The sequence below is a fragment of the Lithobates pipiens genome, unplaced genomic scaffold, assembly GCF_037356315.1.
Source record: "Lithobates pipiens isolate NorthernLeopardFrog02 unplaced genomic scaffold, aLitPip1_a1.2 Scaffold_18, whole genome shotgun sequence".
NCBI lineage: Eukaryota > Metazoa > Chordata > Amphibia > Anura > Ranidae > Lithobates > Lithobates pipiens.
In genome coordinates, this window is record NW_027507758.1 from 473,347,878 (window position 1) to 473,374,912 (window position 27,035).

The window sequence follows — 27,035 nt, forward strand, 5'->3', positions numbered from 1 at the left end:
AGAGTAAAATTTTTTCCCATTCTTCTTTTGCAACATAGCTCAAGCTGTCAGTTTGAATGGAGAGCGTCTGTGAACAGCAATTTTCTTGCCACAGATTCTCTATTGGATTTAGGTCTGGGCTGTGACTGGGCCATTCTAACACATGGATATGCTTTGATATAAACCATTCCATTGTAGCTCTGGTTGTATGTTTAGGGTCATCCTGCTGGAAGGTGTACCTCTGCCACTGTCAAGCATTTTGCAGACTTGAACAGGTTTTCTTCTAAGATTGCCCTGTATTTGGCTCCATCCATCTTCACATTAACTATTAACAGCTATCCTGTCCCTGCTGAAGAAAAGCATCCACACATGATGATGCCACCACCACGCTTCATGGTGGGTGTGGTGTGTTCAGGGTGATGTGCAGTTAGTTTTCCACCACACAGCCTGTTTCTTATAGGTCAAAAATTTCAATTTTTGTCTCATCTGACCAGAGCGCCTTCTTCCAGGTGTTTGGTGTGTCCCCCACATGGCTTCTCGCAAACTGCAAACAGGACTTCTTATTGCTTTCTTTCAACAATGGCTTTCTTCTGGCCACTCTTCCATAAAGGCCAGATTTGTAGAGTGCATGACTAATAGTTGTCCTGTGGACAGATTCTCCCACCTGAACTGTGGATCTCTGCAGTTCCTCCAGAGTTGCCATGGGCCTCCTTGGCTGCTTCTCTGATTAATGGTCCCCTTGCCTAGCCTGTCAGTTTTGGTGGGCAGCATATCTTGGTAGGTTTGCAGTTGTGCCATACTCCTTTCCGTTTTCGGATAATGGATTGAACAGGGCTTCATGAGATGTTCAAAGCTTGGAATTTTTTTTTTAATAACCAACCCTGCTTTAACCACTTTCCTTTTCCTTTTTCTTATGACGTCGCTGGGTTTGAGCGGTGATCTCTGAATGATGCTTGCAGCTACAGACTTTATTCAGATCTCATCTTTTAGCTCCAGCGATTCCCTACACTATAAGAACGATTGTTCTTACAGGCAGCGAGGGGGCACATTCCAGTGAGTCAGAGAAGGGAACCGCTTGCGCAGGATGCTGATGGAGATTTCCGGTGGATCATATGGTCCCCGGAGTCCGATTGTTCAGAGGCCGTTGCACGATGTTGGGACGTCACGCCGGCCTCTGCATTTAAAAAAATAAAAATAAAATGGCGCCGCCTCGGCTACAAAGCTGAGATCGTGTTTATTTCAGGCTTCCCAGCCTAGAGGTGAGATCTGGGGACTTGACCCCCATATCTCACTTTAAAGAGGACCTGTCATGCTTCTAACTATTACAAGGGATGTTTTCATTCCTTGTAATAGGAATAAAAGTGATAAAATTTTTTTAAAAAGTGTCAAACCAGAAAAATAAAAGTAAAATGAACAATAAAAAAATTCTTATCGTACATCACGGGACACAGAGCCATAGTAGTTACTATGTGGGTTATAGGCCACCTTCAGGTGATGGCCACTGGCACACCCTAAGACAGGAAGTCCACTTCCTATATAACACCTCCCACTACTGGGAGAACCTCCAGTTTTTTTCGCCAGTGTCTAAGGTGTTTGAGCTTCACTGGAGCAATACTTGCTGGGGCTACCTATGCAGCCAAAACCATTGAAAGTGTGTCTTTTAAGCCAAATTGAATGGTACCCGGGCCTTGTGTCTGAAGAAACGAGGTTTTGCCTGTAACGCTTCTCTTCTTAGAGAGCTGGACCCTGGGATACAGTACTTTGGTATTTTAAAGCTGTAATGGTTTACTGGCGCAATGCTATTGCAGGTCCAGGAGTGTGGGCTCCCCGAGGGTCCTCGGTTCCTGAAGGTTGTTAACGGAACCCACTGTGAAGGATGAAGATTGGGTCTGTTGGATTTAACACATAAAACTCTGCGGCGGGAAAGGTAAGTAGAGTTTTTCTAAGGAATTTTTAAAATTTTCTTATGAAATGTCTCCTTTAAATGGTAAATGTTGTCATGCCTAAGTGTCACTACTGGGGGCTGTATGGAGCATGTACCTTCTCATGCTTTCCTCAGAGATCACTCTGTGTCAGGAAGCAGCAGGCTTTTTACTCCGGCTAGCAGGCAGACCTCCAGTGAGTTGGGGGGGAGAATTTTTCTTCCACAGACACGCCCACCTGGGCTAAACTCTCCCTCTCTTCACGGGGAAGTGGAGAGCTAAAATGGTCGGCAATTCTGTTTTCTTTTGCCGCCCCAGCGCGGCTCCTCCTCGCCATCCCTCCCTCTCTCACAAGCTGATCCCGTCTAATTGAAGGCCCGCGCTCATGTGGGAAAACTCTTTTGAAAGAGAGAGGAGGGGGTGCCATGGGGCGGGGGGGGGGGGGGGGGTTGGATTTAGTACAGCGTTGGCAGCAACCGGCACCACAGTGTGTTTTAAAAACTCAATTTGTGCTGCTGCAAGGTGTCGGAGGAACACAAGAGCAAAGAGGGGCATGAAAGAGGTTTGGTGGTGCAAGCATTTACTATTGGCATCAGGCTCAGCATTAATAGCAGTGGCAGTGGCTGGACTATTGCTCAAGCAGTGGATGCAATCCTTCTGGTAGTACTTCTGCTTTTATGCAGCAGGCTATGGTCAGAAGAGGGGTAAAAACACCCCAAAAAAGGACTCAAGAAGGACTTCAGCCTCAAAAAAGCCTAGAACCATCTTAAAAAAAAAAAAAAATATGCCATCCTCCCCTGAAAGTTCTGAGGTGGCTAGTCAGAGTGAGTCCTCAGGGCCGTCAGGTGTTGCAACTGCTTTCAACACTGCAGCCCCTGTCTATATACTGAAAAGGTTTTCTCTTTAACCATTTTAGGGTTGGAGCAGAAGATTGATGCTTTAATCGCATCCCAGAGTGGGACTAAATGCGATGGGTCCCCTTCCATTACCCAAATTGAGGAACCGGGGGCGGGAGATGATGAATTTCTCTCAGGGGACCAGGAAGAAGCTGATGACTCCTCTTCTGAAGAGTCAAATACGGAAGGATCAGGTTCACAATCTGAAAGATTGATTGGTACTGAATTTGTCCATTCTACATTCATGCTGCCATTAGCTGAGTCAGTTGATGAGCCCACTTCTTGTTTGGGTTCGCTAAAGCCTCCCCAAGCCATTTATGCTTTTCATTTCTGAAAAAGCTTATGTATTCTGAGTAGGATCTCTCAGATTGTGTGTGTGTGTGTGTGTGTGTGTGTGTGTGTGTGTTTTTTTTTTTTTTTTTTTTTCCTCTGAAAAGGTTTTCAACACTTTATCCTATGGAGGAAGAAATGGGGGGGGGGTGGCAGCAATTGATGCTGCTATATCCTCTGTAAATAAAAATTTGACTTGTCTGGTAGACCATATTCAAATGCTGAAGGATCCAACGCATAAGAAGTTGGAATTCCTATTTAAAAAAAAATTTCACCTGCCGGTTTAGTGGGTCAGCCTGCGCTGGCAGCAATCGGTGTATGTCATTCCTCGAGAGACCAGTTTAAATAGGTGCTCAAGATTATTCCTGATCAGCAGGCCCAAGATTGGGTCGGGATACCAGGGGCCTTATCTTTTGAAATAGACTCTGAGAGGTTCTTTTCTCCAGGCCTCACGACTTTTGCTCAAGCTGGTGATTATGCGTAGAGTTCTGTGGTCGAAAAATTGGTCAGCCAAAGCACCATGCAAAAAGCTACTGGCTAGATTTTAGTTTTGTGGTGAACTGCTGTTTGGGGACTATCTACATAATACATCCAAAGAATTTCTAATGGGGAAAAGTTCCCTTTTGCCAGTTAAGAGGAGTAAGTGTCTTTCTTTTAAGCGAGCTTCTTCTCCATTGCCAGGAGCTTCTGCCTCCAGGCAGTCACGATGGCCTCCACCGTCAAGTTCAAGAGGTAAACCTCGGTCAAACCCAGGGACAAAAGACACCCTGGGGAAAACAAAATACTAAGACCTCCTTATAAAGGGGTGCCCCTGCTCGCTCGAGTTGGGGGGGGGGGGGGTTAGGGGAAGACCTGCAGTTCTCAAGGGTCTGGCAGGAAGAGTGTTGAGAGAAATGGGTGGCTTCCTCTATCTCTCTAGGATACAAACTAGAGTTCCCAGAGTTCCTGTCTCCTTGTTTTCTCAGATCAAACGCTCAAAGGCATCCAGAGAAAAAAAGTCTTTCAAGCTTTGGACTGTCATTTTGTCTTAAAAGGTGATATCGGTGGTCCCCATGGAATAACAGGGGTTAGGGTTCTAGTCAAACCTTTTCACTAACAAAACCAAATGGGGATGTCTGACCCATTTTCGATCTCAAAGATCTAAATTGTTTTTTGAATATCCACTCTTTTCACATGGAGTCAATCCGATCAGTGGTCTCCATGCTACAAGGTGGAGAACTGCTAGCGTCAATTGACTTCAAGGATGCTTCTCTCAATGTACCTATTTTTCCTTCTCACCTTTCGGTCTAACTACTGCACCTCGAGCGTTTACAAAGGTCTTGGCTCCCCCTTTAGCCAGATTTGTTGGACCCACTTGTTGGACAAGTGGGTAGCCTGCTTAGACCAAAGTTTGGTCACCACAGTCGGCTACCTGGAGATACCTAGGTTGGATTTTCCACCTAGAGAAATGTTCCTTTTAAAACCATCAGAGATTGGAATACTTGGGCCTGATCATAGATGCAGCTCAGAAGAGGGTGTTCTTACCCCAGGCAAATATCCATTCCATAAGGGAACTAATTCAGGTGGTGAAAGCAAAGAAGAATCCTTCTATTCAACTTTGCATTAGATTGTTTCATTCAAGACTACTGCACAAGAAGGTCCAAGCTCTAGACTTCCCAATGTGTTTATCCCCAAAGGTGGACCAAGAATCTCCAAAAATGGAAATCCTTCCTACCCGTTACCTGAAAGGTGGTAAGAGATCCCAGTCTGCTGGGGAGCAGTCCTGGAAGAAGCATCTGTCCAAGGAAAATGGTCCAATTCAGAAATGACCTTTCCCATCAATCTTCCAGGGATTCGGGCAGCACGCCTGGACGCTCAGATTTCAGAAGTGTCCTGTCAGGATCCAATCCAACAATGCCACAGCAGTGACCTATATCAATCGCCAAGCCCAGAGAGAGGTGAATCATATTCTAACTTGGGCAGAAAACAACATACCTTGCCTATCGACAGCCTTCATTCCAGGAATAGAGAATTGGCTGGCGGACTACTTGATTCGCCAGCAATTGCTCCCGGGAGAATGGTCTCTTCTCACCCCGACATCTTTTTGTCAATATGTCAAGGATGGGGCATTCCGGACGTGGATCTGTTTGTTTGTGTCCAGGTTCAACAAAAAGATTGACCACTTCGTGTCAAGGACAAAGGATCTGCTGGCATGCGGAACAGATGCCTTGGTGGAATCCTTTTTAACTGATTTATGCACTCCCTCCTGTTCTGTTGCTTCTGTGGCAGGAAGGGAAGGCGGTGATTCTCGTGGCCCAGAGATTGTAAAGATGACGGTAGGAGACCCGTGGACCCTACCGCCATGGCCAGACCTTCTCTCGCAAGGTCCGGTATTCCATCCTACTTTACAAACGCTAAATTTAACGGTTTGGCTATTGAGACCCACGTTCTGAAGCTTTCTCAACCTTTTCAACACAGAGGAACCCTTGAAATAGTTCTCCAGTCTCGGGGAACCCCTGCTAAAAATTTGAAAGCTACAATTCATGATACATTAGTGTAATGGTCATTGGGAAGAATGGTCCTTACACTTGTGGTCATTGGGAAGCATTACCTCCTTACAGATAGCTAAAAAGATCAATGGGATCTTGGGAACAGTGGGAACTTCTCTGAGAGGCAGAAATTGCCCAATGCTGGAGGAACCCTGGTTGAGAATCACTGATATAGCCTTTGGGCGCAGTGTACTGCAGGCAGCAGTATAAGTCCTCTAGTCTCTTGGTGCCCTACTTTTGTTGTCTGTCTCCCTTCAGCTGGCATTGCTATGGGACATCCCACATAGTAACTACTATGGCTCTGTTTCCTGTGATGTACTTCAAAGAAAAGGATTTTACAGGTAAGCAAGGATTTTTATAAGCGCCCCCGTCCCCATGTGTTCGCACGCAGAAGCGAACGCGTACATAAGTCGCGCCCACGTATGTAAACTATGTGCAAACCACACACAGGTGAGGTATCGCCATGAGTGTTGGAGCTAGCCCTAGACCTCCTCTGTAACTCAAAACATGTAAGCAGTAAATATTTTTACAACGCTGCCTATGGTGATTTTTAAGCTTGGCGCCATTCCACAAGCGTCTGCAATTTTGAAGCGTGGCATGTTGGGTATCAATTTTACTTGGCGTAACATCTTTCACATTATGCAAAAAAAATGGGCTAACTTTACTGTTTTTATAAAAAAAAAAAAAACTCTTTTGTTGCGCAAATACCACTTTGAGGGTTATTTACTAAAGGCAAATCCACTTTGCACTACAAGTGCAATCGCTGTAGATCTGAGGGGAAGCTCTGCAGATTGGATGATAAAATCACGTGCAAGCAAAAATGCTGTGTTTTTTAATTTTCCTTGCATGTCCCAATCAGATCTACAGCGACTGCCCTTCCAAGTGCACTTGCAATGCAAAATGGATTTACCTTTTGTAAATCACACTTTGTGTTGGTCTATCACATAAAATCCCAATAAAATACATTTACGTTTTTGGTTGTAACATGACCTAATGTGGAAAATTCTAAGGGGTATGAATACCTTTTCAAGGCACTGTACCAGTCCTAGTAATTATGGCAAAATCCTGCTTCCTGCCCCAAGGAGACAGCACTCCCCTTACATGGGTTAAAAAAACAGTAGAGGACTACATGATGCCGCTCTTGTGCTTTTATAAATAATATGGGGATGTCATTCTGCAGTCCTCCGAGCTAAGAACAGTGTAGCTGATAACAGTCAGTTATTGGCTCACTGGCAAGATGAACATCTTCTTCTTTTTTTTTTTTTTTTTTTTTTATTTTTTTTTTTTTTTAGACCTGCCAAACGGATATAATAAAATTTATTATTTTGTCTTTGACATGCAGGAGTGCTTACCCACCTCTAAAAAGCAACATGGCGGATTGCTTTTCAGAGAGCAGTATAGCAGGGATTGGCAAGTGTTATGGAGGAAATCCTGCCACCTCCCGAATGTCTGTTTTTTTTTTTTTTTTGTTTTTTTTTTTTGTTTTTTTTTTTTTTGTTTTTCTTTTTTCCAACCCCCAAGGGGAATTTAGTGGTAAATTGCACTACAGCAGCCACAAGCATTGTTTCGTGGCTGCAGTGTTTTGGTTAATCTATTTGGTGGAAAGCTAACAAAGTGTCATGGAAGTGAAGCCAAAATCCAGATGATGGCTCTGGAGTTGCCCCCTTATTAGAAATTTCAGTAGTAACCGTTTTTGTTTTTTTGACACATTCTGTTGCTCCAATATTGGTTTTCACAAGCATTCTCCATTACATTAACCCTTTCACTGCCAGGCCCCTGCGCACCACTTTTTTTTTTTATACTTCAATTGGCCATACCATTTTTACATGGTTTTTATTTCACTTTGAGCATTCAGAGTTTGTAAAACCATACGTTTTCTGAAAGCATGTGACTGGTAGAATAAAAAGACTGTGCTACTCATTTTCTAGGTGCCATAATAGTTGTGCATATTTTTTATCAAGAACCTATAATATTATTATCAAAATGTGTGTGTATATGTATGTATATGTGTGTGTGTGTGTGTGTGTGTATATATATATATATATATATATGTATGTATATGTGTGTGTGTGTGTATATATATATATATATATATATATATATATATATATATATATATATATATATATATATATATATATATGTATATATGTATATGTGTGTGTGTGTGTGTGTGTGTGTGTGTATATATATATATATATATATATATTTTTTTTTTTTTTTTATTATTACAATGCCGGCATAACTTGCACAATCTTTAATACATTTTAAAAGTTAAAACTGTATCGAGTTAATGCATCAATTTGAGAATGAAGCCTTCATTAGCTTAAGGCAACAGAGGCTATTCAGCTGATGGGCGGCATACTGACCTGGCCACCTGGAAGTAATTTTGTTCCGCTGTATGTCTTACGTTGGTAGCAGTGAAAGGGTTAAAGATATGCCCTTGTATTGCCAGTTCTATACTATTTAGAGTCCTTTTATTGAAGATAATGCAAGAAAATTCAGATCCATGGTATGCTTGTGTGGGTGTAATAAAGAAAAAATGTTGCTGTATGTATTACATAACTGTCAATTTATCTGATTTATCCTCCTAAAGTGAAACTTTTATCCATAAACAACTTTATAAAAAATAATGTTCTTTAGCTAGGAACATACATTAATAATTATGCTACCAAAATGTGTGTTCTGTACATTGCTTCCAGCATTGTTCCTGTTTCCTCTTGCTGGAGGCTGCCATTTTTGCTAGAGCCCTGAACAGCAGTAAATATTTATGCTATCAGCAGATCGGCCTCTACAAATCTGGCACACTGCCTAAAAAATGGAGAGAAACTGAGCATGTGCAGAACAGGGTGAGACTGTGTATAGCTATGCCTGCAAAATGGGCCAGTCTGAAGTAATCTAGCGGGACTTAATTTTCTGACTGAAGCTCCACTTTAAGATGCAGCAATTTAATAAAGGTGTTTTTTTTGTTTGCGTTCTTTCCAGGGAAAAAAGGATGTGGCTCAAATCTTCAACAACATTTTACGAAGACAAATTGGCACACGAACCCCAACTGTGGAATATATATGCACCCAGCAGAATATTCTCTTTATGTTATTAAAAGGGTGTGTATTACTTTTAGAATTGTAACGTGTAGATATTCTTATATCCGTGTTTTACAAAGTGTGGGTCTGGCAGGTCATGTCTTCATTGTGGAGGTTTTTGGGTGAGAACTGATGTATGTGAAGTGATGTGGCAGTGTGTTCTCTGTAGTAGGTTGTCAGTGGCCGATACAAGTGTGACTTGTAACCAGTGGTCCAGAAATATCTGGTTCTGTCTTCTCTAGGGCTAATTGGATAATGGATTTCACAAAACAACTGGACATATGGTATAATAAAAGGTTAATATCAAGCCACAGGGGAGATGTGGAAAAGTGTGACTTGCAGCCAGAACAGCTAATGCAGAGTAGTAGCTGTAAGTAGTATTAGAACACTGAAATGCCTACATTGATGATTAGGGGCTTGAGTTATCAACTACAAAAATCAGAGTGTTTTACCATTTAACTGGTCCTAAAGGCTCAAGGTCTTTTTTACCTTTTAATGCATTCATTCTGTGCATGAACATAAACCTTCTGTGTGCAGCAGCCTTCCCAGACCCCCCCGCCCCCCCAATATTTACCTGAGCCAGATCGCAATGTGCAAGAGAATCTCTGCTCTCCGGACACTTTCCCTCCTCATTGGCTGCCAATGAGGAGAGAGGGGCAGGGCCCAGTTGTCTCTGCCTGAATGGAGACCCAGAGCACCAGTCATGGAGTGAGCCTGCCTGGGTTCCCGCGTAGCAAGCTGTTTGCTGTGGTGGCACTGGGCAACAGGGAGGGGACAGGTGCGCCGGTGGTGGACTCGAGAAGAGGAGCATTTGGGCTGCTTTCTACAAAACCACTGCACAACCAGGTAAGTTTAACATATAACTTTATGTATTCTTCATTGTTTTGGGCACCGCTATAATCCCAATTACCCTGTTGCCACCATTTTCTATTTACCAGGGATGAGGTGCCAGATACCATAGGGGGGTCCTAGTAGATGATGGTAGCAGCTTGGCATTGCATGCCTTTGCTGAGCCCAATAAAGCAAACAGAATATTGGCATGCATTAAAAAAGGGATCCCAGAGATGAAACAATAATTCTCTCGCTCTACAAGCCACTGGTCTGGCCGCACCTAGATTATGCTGTCCAGTTCTGGGCAACAGTCCCCAGGAAGGATGAAATGGAGCGAGCACAAAGAAGCGCAACTAAGCTAATAAAGGGTCTGGAGGATATTAGTTATGAGGAAAGTTTGCGAGCACTGAACTTATTCTCTCTGGAGAAGGGGGTATGATTTCAATTTACAAATACCGTACTGGTGACCCCACAATGGGGATAAAACTTTTTCGCAGAAGGGAGTTTTTACAAGACTCGTGGCCACTCATTAAAATTAGAAGAAAAGTGGTTTAGCCTTAAACTACGTAGAGTGTTCTTTACTGTAAGAGCGGCAAGGATGTGGAATTCCCTTCCACATGCGGTGGTCTCGGCGGGGGCGGGGGACATTGATAGTTTCAATTAACAATTAGATAAGAACCTGAGCGACAGCAACACACGGGTATATACGATGTAATACTGACTTATAGTCACACACATAGGTTGGACTTGATGGACTTGGTTTTTTTTTTCAACCTCACCTACTATGTAACCTAATCTATCTCCCAAGCTACGAAGTTTACCATGTTGTTTAAAAAAAAAAAAAAAAAAAAAAAAAAAAAACTTGCCTTTTAATATTACTTTAAAATTAAGCACTGGGCAGCGGAGTACTGTCGCTACAAGTGTGCTCAGGCTAGAACAGGGGTTGGGCAGAAGAATCACTGGTACATTTTTGTTGCTAACCTTACAGTATTGTAAAATGTACTAATCATATCCACATACAATGCCGCATCTCACATCATACCCCACAGTGTATCGCTAGGGGAACCCAAAGGGCGTGGGAAGAGTCCCCAAAATGATTTCAGTCCTGGTCCAATGAGGCACATAACTGAATTAATTTAACCAGAAATGCCAGAGAGCAAGGGGTCCAAGCTAGCAAAGGCATATATATGGCCAATCCACTTTTTATACATCAATTGTCCCAATGACAGACAAGAATCCAAAAAACCGTCCTCATCAACTTATTCAATGCAATGAATAAATGTAGTTGATTTTAGGAAGCCAAATCGCCAATATTGTCACCTATAACCTATCGTCGCCTGAAGCAGAGCCAAAATGTCCCAACAATTGGTAATTTTAACCATAGCTTCTCGCCCCCCTGATGAAGATTGACTTGTTTAGAATCAAAACTAATGTATACTTTGTGTGTGTGTATATGTGGAGATATAGATCTGTGACTCGCTCACACACACGCACACACACTATTAATACACTATTTTTCCTTATCCCTGTGTAATTTTAAATGTTCCTGTGCTGATTTGTAAAATTATAGAGCAGTGTTTTTCCAGCATGTGACTGATTCTTCTACTGAAAAGCCTCAGCTAGTGATGTATACAGGAGCCACATAAACCACTTTTGGCTGGATCTGAAAATTGTCAACAAATTATCTTTGGGCACCTATAGACCTTTTACCCTTCAGCGATCACTGACTATTGTTTGCACAAAATCAGAATGCATGTGGCCAACTTGAATAAGTACACGGTATTTTCTCATAACTACAGTGAAAGGCCCTGACCATCTTTTGTCTGTTTACTTAATGGTTAGTTACTAGATTTTTTTTGTTTTTGAAGGTATGAGTCCCCTGAAATTGCTTTGAATTGTGGGATCATGCTACGGGAATGTATCAGGCACGAACCACTTGCCAAAATAATTTTGGGTTCTGAACAGTTTTATGACTTCTTCCGATATGTGGAGATGTCAACGTTTGATATCGCCTCTGATGCCTTTGCAACTTTTAAGGTAAGCCTTTTTTGGGGTTTTATGCTATAATAAGGTTTGGGGTGTCAGTTGTCCTTATTCCCCCCCAAAAGTATCTCTTCCTGTTAGGCAACACATTAGTTACTGCGTATACTTACAACCGTTTTTAGTTTATATGGTAAGGAAAATCTTGTTTAAATACATAGCAAAAAACACATGTATTTTCTGGTTTACCCACTACAAGATTGGTCATTCTGTATTGCCAATCGGGCTACAGTCAGTTAATTTGTACACCTTAGGCTTGCTGAATGTGTGCTTCAGGGCCTCTAGAGCTGTCTTAAAGTTTCTTGCTGAAAGGTCTTGGGTGAATACAAGTAAAATCTAGCAGGCTGTAGATATATTGTGGGTACTGGTGGTCTCTGTTATTTAGTATGGGTTTCCTTTGTTTTATTGTCAGGACCTATTGACTAGACACAAGCTCCTGAGTGCTGAATTTCTTGAAAATCATTACGACAAGGTGAGCTGTAGATAAATCTATCCTTTCTTTCCTTTTCCTTTTTTCTTTTTCTTTTCTTTCAAAAATCCACCTCTCTGATGGTTTTTGACAAGTTTTACTTTTGTATAGTGTGTAGGGTTTTATTGACAGGCATACAAAGGACACATGCCAACACTGAAAACTGTCCAAATTGTCCTACTGCTCTTCAATCGTATCAGACCCTCGCATCAGCTCTTCTTTAGCAGCCCTTGCTGTCGGGGTGGACATACATGAAATATTTAATTTGGCCAAAACCACAGTCCTTTGCAGCTCTACAGCTTTCCCATATAACACTTTTTGTATTTTGTGCAATACTCTTCATTTAGGTTTCCTGCTTTTTATATGCTGTGCAATACTATGTTCTTCATGGCCTCCATGTTTTTATTTTTTTATTTTTTATTTTTTTTATTGTTGGGCTTCTTGTTTTTTTGTTTTTTTTTAGTTCTTCAGTGAATATGAAAAGCTGTTGCACTCAGAAAACTATGTGACAAAGAGGCAGTCATTAAAGGTATGTGCATTTTCAAGAGAAGATTGTTTGTTTTTTCTTTTTAGTTAGACTAGCAAAACAGTGCCCATTCCAGGTTAGGAATATAGCAAACGCTAAAGTGTCTAGCGATGTAGGTAGAGGAGTGTAGGAGGTGTGACTGGGTCATATAATATATTATATTTTTTATTGTGTGTGTGTGTGTGTGTGTGTGTAAACACTCTAGTGATGTCTTGTAGTAGATGCCAGTAGAGGCATTTGTACCCATAGAATACCCAGTACGTGGATATTTGTTTTAGGTCTAAGTCCTGATGCAGGTACTATAGGATTAGCATTCTTCGGTGTCAAAAATGAATTCCTTTTTCCAGCTGCTTTTTGCTTCAGTGTGTCAGTGATGTTTCACAGTTTTTCCACCCAGGGAACATAAACAAATGGTAGCATTCCACAATTAAATGGAAGCTCCTGGTTGCAAATTTATATATGGGGTACAGCATTCATATGTCTACAAATTTTCAGGGTCCGCAAATATATACAATAGGGAAAATTTGGCTGTACTCTGGAATATTTGTTATGTTAAGTCTTCCACAAATCTTTTCAATCCTAACAGAGCAAATGATGATAGAATGTATAAGCAGAAGTTGCAGTAAAAAAATGTCAGCACTTATCCGTAGTTCCAGAGGCATAGCTAGCTCAAGTTGCCTATATATCTAGATCTACTGATCGGAAATGGGGTTTTTATTTAAGGTAACCTCCTGTGTATGGTTTTGTTTTCAATCTATGCTTGGTGTGCGATGTAGTATTGAAGAGCTTTACTTTAAGAACAATATAGTTGAAGCCCTTTAAAAAAAGTGTTGTTAGGTTCACGATTCCTGTACAACATATTACAAAACTAACATGGATAATTGGTTATTAACTGCTCTTTGTATCAAAGTATGACTGGAATTTCGGTGATTTGGTATTCTTAACATACCACAATCTCTCTTTTACTTGCCTATTTCTCTTATTTATCTTTGTTCTTCACTTTTTTTCTATCTCCCCCCTTCCTATTTACTCATTCTTTTGCAGCTACTTGGTGAACTTCTCCTGGACCGACATAACTTCACCATCATGACAAAGTATATCAGTAAACCTGAAAATCTCAAACTGATGATGAACCTACTTCGTGACAAAAGCCGCAACATTCAGTTTGAAGCTTTCCACGTGTTTAAGGTAAAAATTATTACTGGATACTTGTAATACAATTCAGCTACTCCTTGCTACAGTGCATAACTATATAGGCATTCTCACCTCTCCATCTCCAGCCTGCACTTTAAAAAAGTCAGCATCACCTTTTATTCAGTGAAACAGAAGGTGACTGCAAAAGCTAACCCCAGATATAATCATTCCTGGTGCTACAATGTGATGGAGGCCAACGCAAATTAAAAATTCTATAAATCATTTTAAGTGGTTCTAAAACCTTAAGGTTTTTTTAACCTTCTGTGTTCAGGATTTCCAGACCCCCCCCCCCCCCCCTTATACTTGCCAAAGCTTGATATCGATCCAGTGCTGTGCACGAGAGCAGTGGCTCTCTCCATGCTATCCCTCCTTATAGCAGCGGGGCTCCGGGTGAAAGCGGTTTACTAGGCAGTTACTCAGAGTGCAGCCAGTAGTGTAGGCAGGGGACCCCAAAAGAAGAGCATTGGGGCAACTGTGAAAAACCATTGCACAGAGCAGGTAAATATGTTTGTTTATTTTAAAGAAAAAAAAAAAAGGTTTAGAATCACTTTAACGTGTGTGTGTGTGTGTGTGTGTGTGTGTGTGTGTGTGTGTGTGTGTGTGTGTGTATACTGCTATTTATCATTTTAAACCAGTTATTGATACAGCTAAACTGAAAATATGCATCAGTTGTAGACAGAAGTTAAAGAACATCTGTTAGGAGCAAAAGCTAGAGCCTCTTGGTGCTGACTTCCTGGTAATGTTAGGTGCTTGACTGGTATAATCCACTAGTTTAAGTACTTTCTGAGTAACCTACCTGAAATGATTGTGTAAATCGGGGAAAGCCAGGGGACCATCAGAAGTCTTCATCTCCAATAAGAGTTTGGGTGTAGTATTCTGACTGTTACATTCCTGAGCAAAAGCACAGTCTGGTTGGGTTTACTCTGTTGCCATTACAACTTATGGTTGGTTATTGCATGTGTGCCTTCTCACAAGGCATTAAGGAGTTAAAGAAAAAAATCAATAAATATGTCCTAACCCTATGGTCACAAAGACTCTTGTAGCACTGATGTTTAAAGGCAGGCAGTCGCGATGGTGTTTGAACAGTTTTCTGACCACATGGTCAATACCCTAGAAAATATGGGATGGAGCATTAAAAGAATGTGATATTTTAATAGCTAAATCTTTCAGGGCTTTTGTTGTATTGTGGTACATTTTTATACACACCCTTTTTGTTTTTTAGTTTACTTACTGTACTATATATATTTCTCTATCTTGAAAGCATAATCTTACTTTAATTTACTTCACTGTTCTCTCATCTACAGGTCTTTGTAGCCAACCCGAACAAAACACAGCCTGTCCTGGATATTCTCCTGAAGAACCAGAGTAAGCTTATTGAATTCCTCAGCAAGTTTCAGAATGACCGCACTGAAGATGAGCAATTTAATGATGAGAAAACCTACCTAGTGAAACAGATCCGGGATCTGAAAAGACCTACGCAGCAAGAACCCTGAAGTGGAAAGGGGTGGGGAGGAGGGAGGAGCCCAAACCCAGCGCTTGCTGCGAGAGTATTCAGCATCCCGTGGACTTTGCGAGCAACGTCCTCACTTCTACCCCGAACAGTTTCACCTTATTCCATTGCATTTGAAGTTTTAGTCCAAGTGTAACCCCTTCCCTGAAGGAAGAACCCAGGTGCTGCACAAATCCTGCTGCAGCTCAGTGGGTAAAATGAATGCATAACTACCTTTTTATGTTCGTTCTTTCCCTCCCTTGCACATTTATAGAGCAAGATGGATTTTCTTTACCCCTAATTCTCCATGTTGCATCAGCACGGGATTGAGACTTGCTCATTATCACAGTATCAGGGCAAAAAAGTGCATTGACACAAAGGAGGCTGTAGAATCTCGGGTGAGTGTAGAGCTAATAGTCTGGGTTTTGGATAAGATGATATACTTGTACTTAATTTTTTTTTCTCTTATTATTATTACTATTTTTTTAATGCAATGCATGGCATGCTTGCAGAGAAAATGAAAAAATAACCCACAAAATTCTGGTTTTCATTAGCATATTTGCACATAAACTTATCAGAGGGATTGAGCACAAAATTTAATCTGTGCATAGGTGGTACCTTTTAGATTTAAAACAACAATATGCCTTGATTTCAAACAGAAACAACCAATAAAATACAACAGTGCAGTGCTTTTATTTTTAATGCCATGGAGTGGCACATACCACTCCATATTGGGGATGGGGCAGGGGAGGGGTGTGAATAGGAATGGATTGATTCTGCGTTCATTATGTATTTTAAAAGTGTGGAGTGGAGGAGCTTGATGCAGAGGGATTCATGTAAAAACTAGTGTATAGTCATTATATATGCCCTTCAACTGCTTTCTTGCTTTCCTTGGCAGTGTGTTGTGCTGTTTTTAGCAGGTGCATAAGAGGAGGTTTGGGGAAAACAAGCAGCATCTTATGTCATCGGTATAGAACATTGTGCTGATTTGTTGGCACCATTCTGTACATTGCTTATACATGTAACAAATGTTCAGAGAGAGAAAAATGGGTACAGGGCAGAAGCAGTGCAGCTACTTCATGCTTTGGTCTTAGGATGAGAAGTATCTTTGTCAACATCCCATTTGTGGTTCTTCACAAATGTTAGGCTTGATGTAGAGCCTTGCGCAGACAGTATTTTTTCCTTGAACGTATACCATGTTGCTTCAAACCCCTCAGGGAGGTTGCAGAAAGCTTGGCCTCTCATCATGTATTCTCAAATGTTAAGGAGAAGAGTGGCACTGAGGCCAAATGTGATTTATCGCTTCTCCCTGGAAAACCAAATTCAGCATGACATACATCTTTCTCATTGTCATATATAATTGCTTTGGAAAACGCATTGCATTTCTAACACCCATCAAGAACATCTGTTGCAGGTTTGAGTGCATCTTTAGCCAACCAGAATGACTACTTACCTGTGCCAACTGTGTAGGAGTATGACATGTGGATTGTGCCATAAACGCTGTGGCTGGAAGAGAGGTCACCTGGGATTGGGTAATTCAGTGTGGCAGTATGCATGATGGCGTGGTGCAATATGTTTGACTGCAGATATAACTGAGAGCATGCAAATGGAGAATGTAGCAGGGTATCCTTGTTTTAAATAAACGTTGCAATGTTTGCTATACTAAGTGTATTTACCTGGAACAAAAGAACACATCTTGTTAAAAAAAAAAAAAAAAAAAAAATCTGATTTTGGCTTTAAATGATTAGGCTTGGGGAAAAGCATCTAGGGCAGTGATGGTGAACCTTGGCGCCTCAGATGTTTTGGAACTACATTTCCCATGATGCTCCAACTGCAGACTTCATGAGGGTGCCAAGTATCGTAATCACTGGTCTAGGTTAACATCAATGCTTTTGCTGCATCTTTATTTGTGTGAGGAGGTTTCAGCCTGGTGCATGCATGCAGTAGTAGTAGTGTGTGTGGTCTGTTTCCTATTAAGCAACCACCCTCACAGAAATTCTTTAGATACGCCCTGAAAAATGCTACAACCAAAGCCTCGGGTGAAGGGGTAAACACTGCGCTTCATGCAGATTTGCTTTGGGTTTCTTTGGATTCTCTGTGTACATACGTTTTTTGGCCTCTTATTCGTAAAGAAAAAAAATAAACTGTACAGCAAAGGAGTGTACTGATGTTTCTTGTTGCTTGCAGTGTATTGAGGGTTCAATACTCAAATCCAATTCAAAGAACTGCAACAGTCAACCCATATGATGATTTGTAATAAACAAAAAGCACATATACTAATCACCAATTTGGTATCCCACACCTTCTGCAACTCTTTAGAAAGCTACATTTATGTACAATCCACTATAAAAAATAATTCACACACTTCTATGATATGGTCAATATACAATGCCTAGTGTAGTACTTGTGGTTTTCAGAATTTCTGTAAATTCAGACATACTATAAACAAATTTATTAAAAGATACTTTTTTTATTTTCCATTTTATTATGTTCAATATATTTTTCACAGGATTTTACGAAGATCATGAATGTATATGTTTAATGAAATTAGTAGGTTTGGAGATCAAAATTAGTGATTAGTAAATGGACTTACGTTTAATGCAGTTTTTTCAAAGAGCAATTGTGTTGGCAGCCAGTGTGAACCAGTGAGATTTACAGTTATTAATAAGCAACAAATGTGTTTGCTGGAAAAATTTATGTCCAGATTCAAAAAAGTATTACCATATTTTGCTTGAAGTTTGTATATTAACGTTCCTCAAGATGAAGCCATATTCTGAGGATATGGTATTAAACTACCTCTGCTACCAGTCAACACTTTTCACAGCTGTTAGATGTCAAACCATGCTGTCGCTGTTAGTGTGGGATTCACTAACAATTGAGAACCAGTCAGTCTGGTTTCCAATCTTATGATCACTCTGTCAGCATTTAACATATTTATCACTTTTAATATGAAGCATGGCTTCATCTTGCAGAGGGCATTGCAATTATAGTAGTAAAAAAAGAAGAAAAAAATCTATCTGTATCCATTTGTTGGCCCTTAATTGAAAAATATATTGATGCAAATCCTTACTACTTAATTTTTACTTTACAGGACACAGGAGAAGTATTCAGATACTGCTGCCTTCAGGATATGGAACCCTGGCAAATGAGCTGTAAGGAAGGCCCAGTATATTTCCTCCCACTCTAGGCATGCCTCGGTTTTTTCTGTTACTGTCCTAGGGGAACATATGTCTCCTTTTCTCTGAGGGAAGCAAACCTATTTTTATATATTATTATTTTTTATTTTATTTTTATTTTTTTAAATCCCCCCCCTCTGATTTATTTCTGCAGCCTATGGATTGGCTAATCCTCAACTTAGCCCTGGAAGCTGTATCTGGATCCTGCTGGTCAGTAATGTGCCCTCTGGGCACTGGACTGTACCTTAGGCACTCGCCTAGGCACCCTTGGTGCACCATGCTGAGTTATCCTGGCCCTTTACAGGTCCAGGGCTGCTAACCAGCCATCCAGGGGGACCCTGTCCCTTAAGACTTTTTAGGGAGCATTCCCACTGGAACGGTTAGGAGTGCTGGATAAGGCATGTTCCTTGGATCCTACCTACCTACCTGGCGATGACCACAGGCGGTTAACCACCTTTACTAAGCCTGCGCAGCCTCCATCTGGTTGTTTTGTACTGTGCATGCCATTTTAGACTTTGCACGCTGATCAGCTGTTCCATCATCTGCTCAGCTACTCCAGTACTCTGATCCTCCAGAACATGATCAGGTTTCCTGCTGCCTCTAGTGATTAGTTACAGATAGCATTAGTCCTTACTACTCAGACAGCAGTGTCTTGTGAGGAACTCTCATGCAAATCCTTCACTTGCTGGCTCATATTGCGCATATATGAGCATTTAATATGAATACATTTTCCCTAGGAATTTATTATGCGCTCCAATACGTGCAAAAAAAATGCCTGAAATTACATTTAAAAAAAAAAGCAGATGCTCAAACATCAGTACTGTCTGCAAGAGTTTCAGTGCAAAAAAAAAAAACACCCCTTGGGTATGTCCTTTTTAAAGTGGAATGCCACTTGCAAATCCCTGGATAATTTTATCAACGTCAATGGTGATAAAAGTACCCAGGAAACAAAGGAAAAACCACTTTCAGCCCAAGAAGAGTTACTTTCTTAATAGTACAGTATAGGACACAGGCTTGATATTCATAGATCCTGAGTTTATAGTTTGGCACCTTCTTAGGTGATTGGACAACTCCTGGACTTTGTAACTCTCCCCCAGTTCGTTAGTCTGTTTTTTTTGCTAGTGTCTCAAAAAGATTGAGCTCCACTCCGTCATGGAAAAATTAGCTTCATTTGTTATTTTTCTTTGAATTCTTTAATCAGTATTAATTTTTTTCTAACACAACAATGGAAACCATGCATCTAGATCAGTGCAACCTTGGGTGCCATAACTAGACCCTGCACTGTGGGGGATGGCCTGCAATGTTGATTTGGGCACTGGATCCTGTATTAAGTAATCACCTTGACTCTTGGTGCAATATATATATAGTTAACTGTGGGGTGCTATACAGATCTAGGGCCATGGTCCATCCCTATGGAACCCAAAACATGAAGTCCCCTTTAGGTGTATGCCCACCGACTCAATACAGGGCTCAGGGACAAGGATAAATAGGATCTCCCTATTTTTAGACTGTACTGTGGCCCTATTCCAAATATAGGATGCCTGTATTATGTGCTTTACACTTGTTTATCCTGAGGAGATTTTCTCATATGAATTAATATGATCATGACGAAAACGTGTTTGAAATGTATTCACTTATACAGTTTAGACTTTTCAAATGTAACGCCAAAAACTTCATTGTTCAAAGTTTTAGGTGGATGACTAGTTTTTGCATCAAGCCACAGGTTCCACAGTTTACTGCCACTTTTGCCTCAAACCCTTCTAAAAGGTGCATCCAGGACTTTGCTACAGGATGGAGCTACACTGGGCTGCTCTGTTCCCCTTCACAGATGCTCAAACCTGTATTTTTACTCCCCACATCTGTGGTTACCCCACAGGGGAATACCCTCGCTGATAGCAATGGCAGAAACCAGGTGCAAAGGAATTGTGGCAAAAGCCCAAGCCTAAGGTTCACTCTCCTGAAAGCCTGCAAAACGCCCAAACCACATCAGTGTTGATGCTTCCCCTGCAGCTGTCATTAAACACCAATTTTTTTTTTTTGTTGTCATTGCAAATGATAATAATTGTTCTACCTGTGTCTTTAACCTTTCCTCCATTATTCTATTCAGTTCTTGTAGATACCTTGTTGTTTCTGCCATCTCTCCAATTTAAACTTTTTGGATAGTAAAACTTTTTTTTCTGCCAGTAAATACCTTATAAAGCCTACTTCCTGTTTCTTGTCTGGTAAAAAGCCTAGGCTTATGACATCATGCACAGCTCTCACTCTCATAAAAGTTTGCTGGGGTCATATGGGGGCTGCAGAGCTGGAGGTGTGTCTTGTTTTATACAGTTGTATTTACTATTGCAACTTATAACATCCAAGTGAAAGATTTGCAATATTTGCCCACTCTTCTTTGCAAAAGGGCTCAAGTTCAATTACATTTGATGGTGAGTGTTTGTGGACTGCAGTCTACAAGTCATTCTACAGATTTTTAATGTGGTTTAAGTCTGGGCAAGTACATTCACCTTTTTCTCCTTCAACCACTGTGGTATTTTTTTTTCTTTGGATTATTGTCATGTCGGAAAGTTAACCTTCCCATTGACACATTTTTGGCAGAGGCCAGCAGATTTTCCTCAAGACTTTTACCCGTATTTTTGCCCCATCCATTTCTCTTCTATCCTGACAAGTGCTCCAGTCCCTGCAGGAGAGAAACACCCTTGTAAACAGAATATTAACACCTTCATGTTTTACTATAGGAATTTACTATAGGAATGGTCATAGACTGAGTATACGTAATACATATAACAGTACCATCATCCCAATTGATAATTGTCAAGAATTGGGAATTATAAGGATATCGGGGCAGTTGCTGAGGCTGCTCCCTTGATATCCACACCCAAAAATTTTAAGGGGACTATTGCGGTACTAAATAAATAATTCATAGAAGACTTTATTACAAATAATTTAATAAGGGCAAAAAAAATAAAAAATTAAATCCATCAAAACTTCCATATTGCTAAAATCATATACACCACAATTTAATAAACTACCGACGGGTAGCCCCGTAAGGTTTCTATTGAAGAGGGGTATAGAAACGTTTCCTCTACCAGTTTCGCGTGAACCGCTTCTTCAGGAGGATAGTCCACAGAGGAGGAAGCAGTAGATCACAGGACCCATCGGTTTCCTCCCACGGCAGAAGCGGGGGATTGTAAAGGACTCGTTTGGACTATATTATCCAGTGCACACCACACATGTTCATAGAAGATCGAACAGGGCAACACCATAGTAGCCAAAGAATACAAATGTAAATGAAGAAGCGGTTCACCGCAAAACCGGTAGAGGAAACGTTTCTATACCCCTCTTCAATAGAAACCTTACGGGGCTACCCGTCGGTAGTTAGTTGTGGTGTATATGATTTTAGCAATATGGAAGTTTTGATTTAATTTTTTTTTGTTGCCCTTATTAAATTATTTGTAATTTTTTATAATAAAGTCTTCTATGAATTATTTATTTAGTACCGCAATAGTCCCCTTAACAAACATTTTTGGGTGTGGATATCAAGGGAGCAGCCTCAGCAACTGCCCCAATATCCTTAGAATTCCCAATTCTTGACAACTATAAGAATGGTGTTCTTTGGATGGTGAGCTGTATTGGATTTTCACCAGACATATCATATGGTGTTGATACCACATAATTAAAAATTTAGTCTCATCTGACCTTAACACCCTTTTCCATGTGGCCTCAGAATCTTGAAGGTGCATTTAACCTCTCGCCGACTAGCCAACGTCATTATACTGTGGCAGGTCAGCAGGAACTGTCGTAGCTATAAGTTGGCTCCTGTAAGCGGGATAGCAGGCGCTCACATGCCGCTGCATTGCGGGGGGGCCAATGCTCGTGACCGGCAATCGCGATTACCGCCAGCCACGAGCGATTTGCAGGCATGAGAGGCAGAACAGGGGATGTGTGTGTGTGTGTGTAAACACACAAATCCCTGTTCTGTGAGGAGATGCAGATCATGAGTTCCTAATAGCTAGGAACCATGAGCTGTCATCTCCTATAGTCAGTCCCCTCCCCCTACAGTTAGTACACACAGTCAGAGAACACAGTTAACCCCTTGATCGCCCCCTAGTGCTAAACCCCTCCCTGCCAGTGACATTTATACAGTAATCTGTACATTTTTATAGCACTGATCGCTGTATAATTGTCAATCGTCCCAAAAATGTGTCAAGTGTCTGCCATAATGTCGCAGTCATGATAACAATCGCAGATCACTGCCATTACTAGTTAAAATAAAAAAATGCCTTTAAATATATCCCCTATTTTGTAGACGCTATAGCTTTTGTGCAAACCAGTCAATATACGCTTATTTGCGTGTTTGTTTTTTTTTTTTTTTTTTTTTTTATTGCCAAAAATATGTAGAAGAATACATATCGGCCTAAACTGAAAATTGCCGTGTTTTTCTTGTTTATAGTGCAAAAAATAACCACAGAGATGATCAAATACCCCCAAAAGAAATCTCTATTTGTGGAAAAAAAGACGCCAATTTTGTTTGGGTACAGTGTCGCACGACCGTGCAATTGTCAGTGAAAGCGACGCAGTGCTGTATCGCAAAAAAATGGCCTGGTCATTGATCAGCCAAGTCTTCTGGGGCTGAAGTGGTTAAGGTGGTCAGATGAGACTAAAATTCAATTATGTGGCCTCAATACCAAACAATATGTCTGGTGGAAATCCAATACAGCTGACCATCCAAATAACACAATTCCTACAGTAAAGCATGGAAGTGGTAACAAGTAGCGGTGTCACCAAGTAGGGAATCATTCAATTTCCAAAATGGAGAGGACTCTCTAGAAGGGAGGGAATCCAGAGTGAAGGAAAGTAGGTCCTGACCGGACCAAGATATGGGGCAGATAGAAGAGGAAGATGCTTGGTGAAGGGTGGGTGTATGCACAAAGATATGGTCTGTTCGAGAGAAGTATTGATGTGGATGAAGGTAACAAGAACAGCACATAGTAGTGGGGTGCACTTCACACCAAGTGGAGGCTAACCCATATTTATTCTGAAATTTATGAAAATGTTTTGAGTCAGGGCTACTGGGATCACAGTTGTAGGGGAAAAACCTTTTTTGTGTCGAGGCTAGAAATCAACGTCAAGTAGGAAGGCGGGGCACAGGCCCATCTGAATTGGTAGGAGGAGCCTCACCTTTATAATCTAGCCCCTGGGCCTTCTTTGTGTTAGGGGTGTGTCTGGGCATTTCAGAGGAGTTCCTGTTTTCTTGTTGGATGCTCCATTGCGTCATTTATGGCGCGGCTGCCGACGTCATTTGCGGGTTCTCCATCGAGGAGGCGTGTGGCTGCTGTGAGCTTCCTACTCTTTTCTGCTTTCGGAGGCAGGCCCAAGAATCTATCGCGGGAGGGGGTCTCACGGACAGCACTGTGCTTACATTTTACTCAATGGTTTTTGAGGGGGGATGTGGGTGCCATTCTGGCTGGTTCCTCATGTCAGTGGGGGTCATGTTTTTTTTCCAGTAGAGATTGGGGGGGGGGGGGGTGTTGTGTAACCCACACATCGGTGAGGTGGTCCCACCTGCCATCTGATTACATTTGGATATGTTGTATAGATTTCTTTTCAGGAGAAGAAGGCAATACAACTTGTCATTTCTAGGCACCATCATGTCTGTGTATTACCATAGATACTTCAGGCTGTATTCCTCCCTGTGGGAGTTCTGGGATTTTGGGCTTTTCACACATGTACTTCCAGGTTCCTTGGGTGTAATAGGGGCATTGATTCTACTAAACTCATCCTGATGTTAAGTTAACCACTTGCCGACCGCCGCACAACGATGTACGTCGACAGAATGGCACGGGCAGGCATATGGGCGTACCTGTACGTCCCTGCCTTCCCGCGGGTGGGGGGCCCGATCGGGCCCCCCCCCCCCCGGTGCCAGCGGCGGTCGGTATCCGTGCAGGAGCGATCCGGGATGAGGGGGCGGCCATTCATTCATGGCCACCCCCTCGCGATCGCTCCTGACGAATGGGAGTGAAGCATTGCATCACTTCCTCTCCTGTAATGTAAACACAGGAGAGGAAGTGATGTAATCTCTCCTCCGTGTCGGTATTTTTCGTTCCGGCACCGAGGAGAGAGGATCGGTGAGTTGCACCAACATGACACTTCACAGTAGAACATGCCAGGCACACTCACACCCCCCCTTTACCCCCCGATCACCCCCCAATTACCCCTGCCCCCCCAGTCACAGTGACACCAATTTTTTTTTGCATTGGTGTCATTTGTGACTGTAATAACTGTTAGGGCAGTTAGGGTTAGCCCCCTTTAGTTCTAATGTACCCCCCTAACCCCTCCAATAAAGGTTTAACCCCGTGATCACCCCCCGTCGCCAGTGTCACTAAGGCTGGGTTCACATTGTAGCGGTTTATGAGAACGGATGTGATTCGCACCGCACTGCAGTGCAAATCACATCCGATCTCTATGCGATTCGAGTTCAGCCATACAGATAGTATGGCTGAATTTGCGTCGCACCCGCCGCAAATTCGCACGGGACCCTTTTTTTTGGTCCGCAGCAGAATCGGATCACATGGGTGTTCACACCATGCGATCCGAGTTTGCAGATCGCACTGCGATATGCGAACTGATCTGGGGGTGTCATTAACATTTCACTGACACTCCCAGCAGTTCGCATAGGGCAGTGTGAACTGCCGCCGGGAGGCATGCGATGCGGGAACCCGCCGCGGATTTGTGACGTTCCCGCATCGCTCCAGTGTGAACCCAGCCTAATAAGCGATCGTTTTTCTGATCGCTGTATTAGTGTCACAGGTGACGCTAGTTAGGCAGGTAGGTATTTAGGTTCGCCGCAGCTTTTTATAGCGCCAGCGACCCCCATATACTACCGCATAAAGCCCCCTGATTGCCCCCTAGTTAACCCTTTCACCAGTGATCACCATATAACTGTTACAGGTGACGCTGGTTGGTTAGTTATTTTTTTATAGTTTCAGGGCACCCGCCATTTATTACCTAGTCTCACTAGTGTACCCCTAAATTTAGGGGTGTCTACTTTCCAAAATGGGGTCATTTGGGGGGGGGGGTTTGTGCCATCTTGGCATTTTATGGCCTTCAAAACTGTAACGCCCTTAGAAAGCCTGAAGGCGGTGCTTGGTTTTCGGGGCCCCGTACGTGGCTAGGCTCCCAAAAAGTCCCACATATGTGGTATCCCCGTCCTCAGGAGAAGCAGCAGAATTTATTTTGGGGTGTCATTTCACATATGCCCATAGCATGTGTGAGCAATATATAATTTAGTGACAACTTTGTGTAAAAAAAAAAAAAAAAATGTTTGTAATTTTCCCGCAACTTGTGGCAAAATATAAAATATTCCATGGACTCAACATGCCTCTCAGCAAATAGCTTGGGGTATCTACTTTCTAAAATGGGGTCATTTGTGGGGGTTTTGTGCCATCTTGGCATTTTATGGCCTTCAAAACTGTAATAGGTAGTGAGAAGTGAAATCAAAAATTTACGCCCTTAGAAAGCCTGAAGGCGGTGCTTGGTTTTCGGGGCCCCGTACGCGGCTAGGCTCCCAAAAAGTACCACATATGTGGTATCCCCGTACTCGGGAGAAGCAGCAGAATTTATTTTGGGGTGTCGTTTTACATATGCCCATGGCATGCGTGGGCAATATATCATTTAGTGACAACTTTGTGAAAAAATAAAATAAAAATAAAAAGTTTGTAATTTTCCCGCATAATTTTTTTTGTCATTATTCAATCGCTTGAGGCAAAAAAATAAAATATTCAATGGGCTCAACATGCCACTTATCAATTTCCTTAGGGGGTCTACTTTCCAAAATGGGGTCATTTGGGGGGGGTTTTTGTACTGCCCTGCCATTTTAGCACCTCAAGAAATGAGATAGGCAGTCGTAAACTAAAAGCTGCGTAAATTCCAGAAAACGTACCTTAGTTTGTAGATGTGACAACTTTTGCGCAAACCAATAAATATACAGTTATTGACTTTTTTTTTTACCAAAGACATGTGGCTGAATACATTTTGGCCTAAATGTATGACTAAAATTGAGTTTATTGGATTTTTCTAATAACAAAAAGTAGAAAATATCATTTTTAAAAATTTTTTTTGGGTTTTGGATAATACCCTTAGATCTGCTGGAAAGGGGGAGAATTGTATTTCTTTTTCTACGTTTGTGCATTTCAGCAATACTCATAAGGCTGCCAGGAGGTTGGTTAAGTCTGACGCTCCTCAAAATGTTAAACCGCTCTGTGGGTATTATCAATAGGTCTGTTGTATCAGTCGCAGCCTCATTGGAGCGTATCATGGATAATCGCATACTGGTATCTTCTCATGTCACAGTATGTATTTTGGGTATACGTTTTCTATCTTCCTGAATGTCGCATTTCACACATGTTCTCTTTCCCCTCAGAAGCTGGTTGGAGTGTATGTGTGGTCAGCCAAACTGATTCTTTTTCCTGTTATCAGTAAGCGTAGTAAGTGCATTTTTCAAAATGCTGGTTTTGAGTTTCACGTATTCAGCCACAGTCCAGTCACAGGTCCCAGACACACTCTTTTCCCACGG

General features: G+C 41.8%; 1 protein-coding gene across 2 annotated transcripts in view; it reads left to right on the forward strand.

Annotated features, from left to right (window-relative positions):
• LOC143988630 (calcium-binding protein 39) overlaps window positions 1-17,451 on the forward strand; it is a 50,773-nt gene extending 33,322 nt beyond the window's left edge. For both annotated transcript variants that reach the window (XM_077488334.1, XM_077488335.1), the window contains 6 exons: window positions 8,641-8,759; window positions 11,438-11,606; window positions 12,022-12,081; window positions 12,542-12,607; window positions 13,649-13,792; window positions 15,103-17,451. In XM_077488334.1, coding sequence (XP_077344460.1) covers window positions 8,641-8,759; window positions 11,438-11,606; window positions 12,022-12,081; window positions 12,542-12,607; window positions 13,649-13,792; window positions 15,103-15,291 — 747 coding nt within the window. In that variant the 3' untranslated portion in view covers window positions 15,292-17,451. The remainder of the gene's footprint in view (window positions 1-8,640; window positions 8,760-11,437; window positions 11,607-12,021; window positions 12,082-12,541; window positions 12,608-13,648; window positions 13,793-15,102) is intronic.
• The last annotated feature ends 9,584 nt before the right edge of the window (window positions 17,452-27,035 follow it).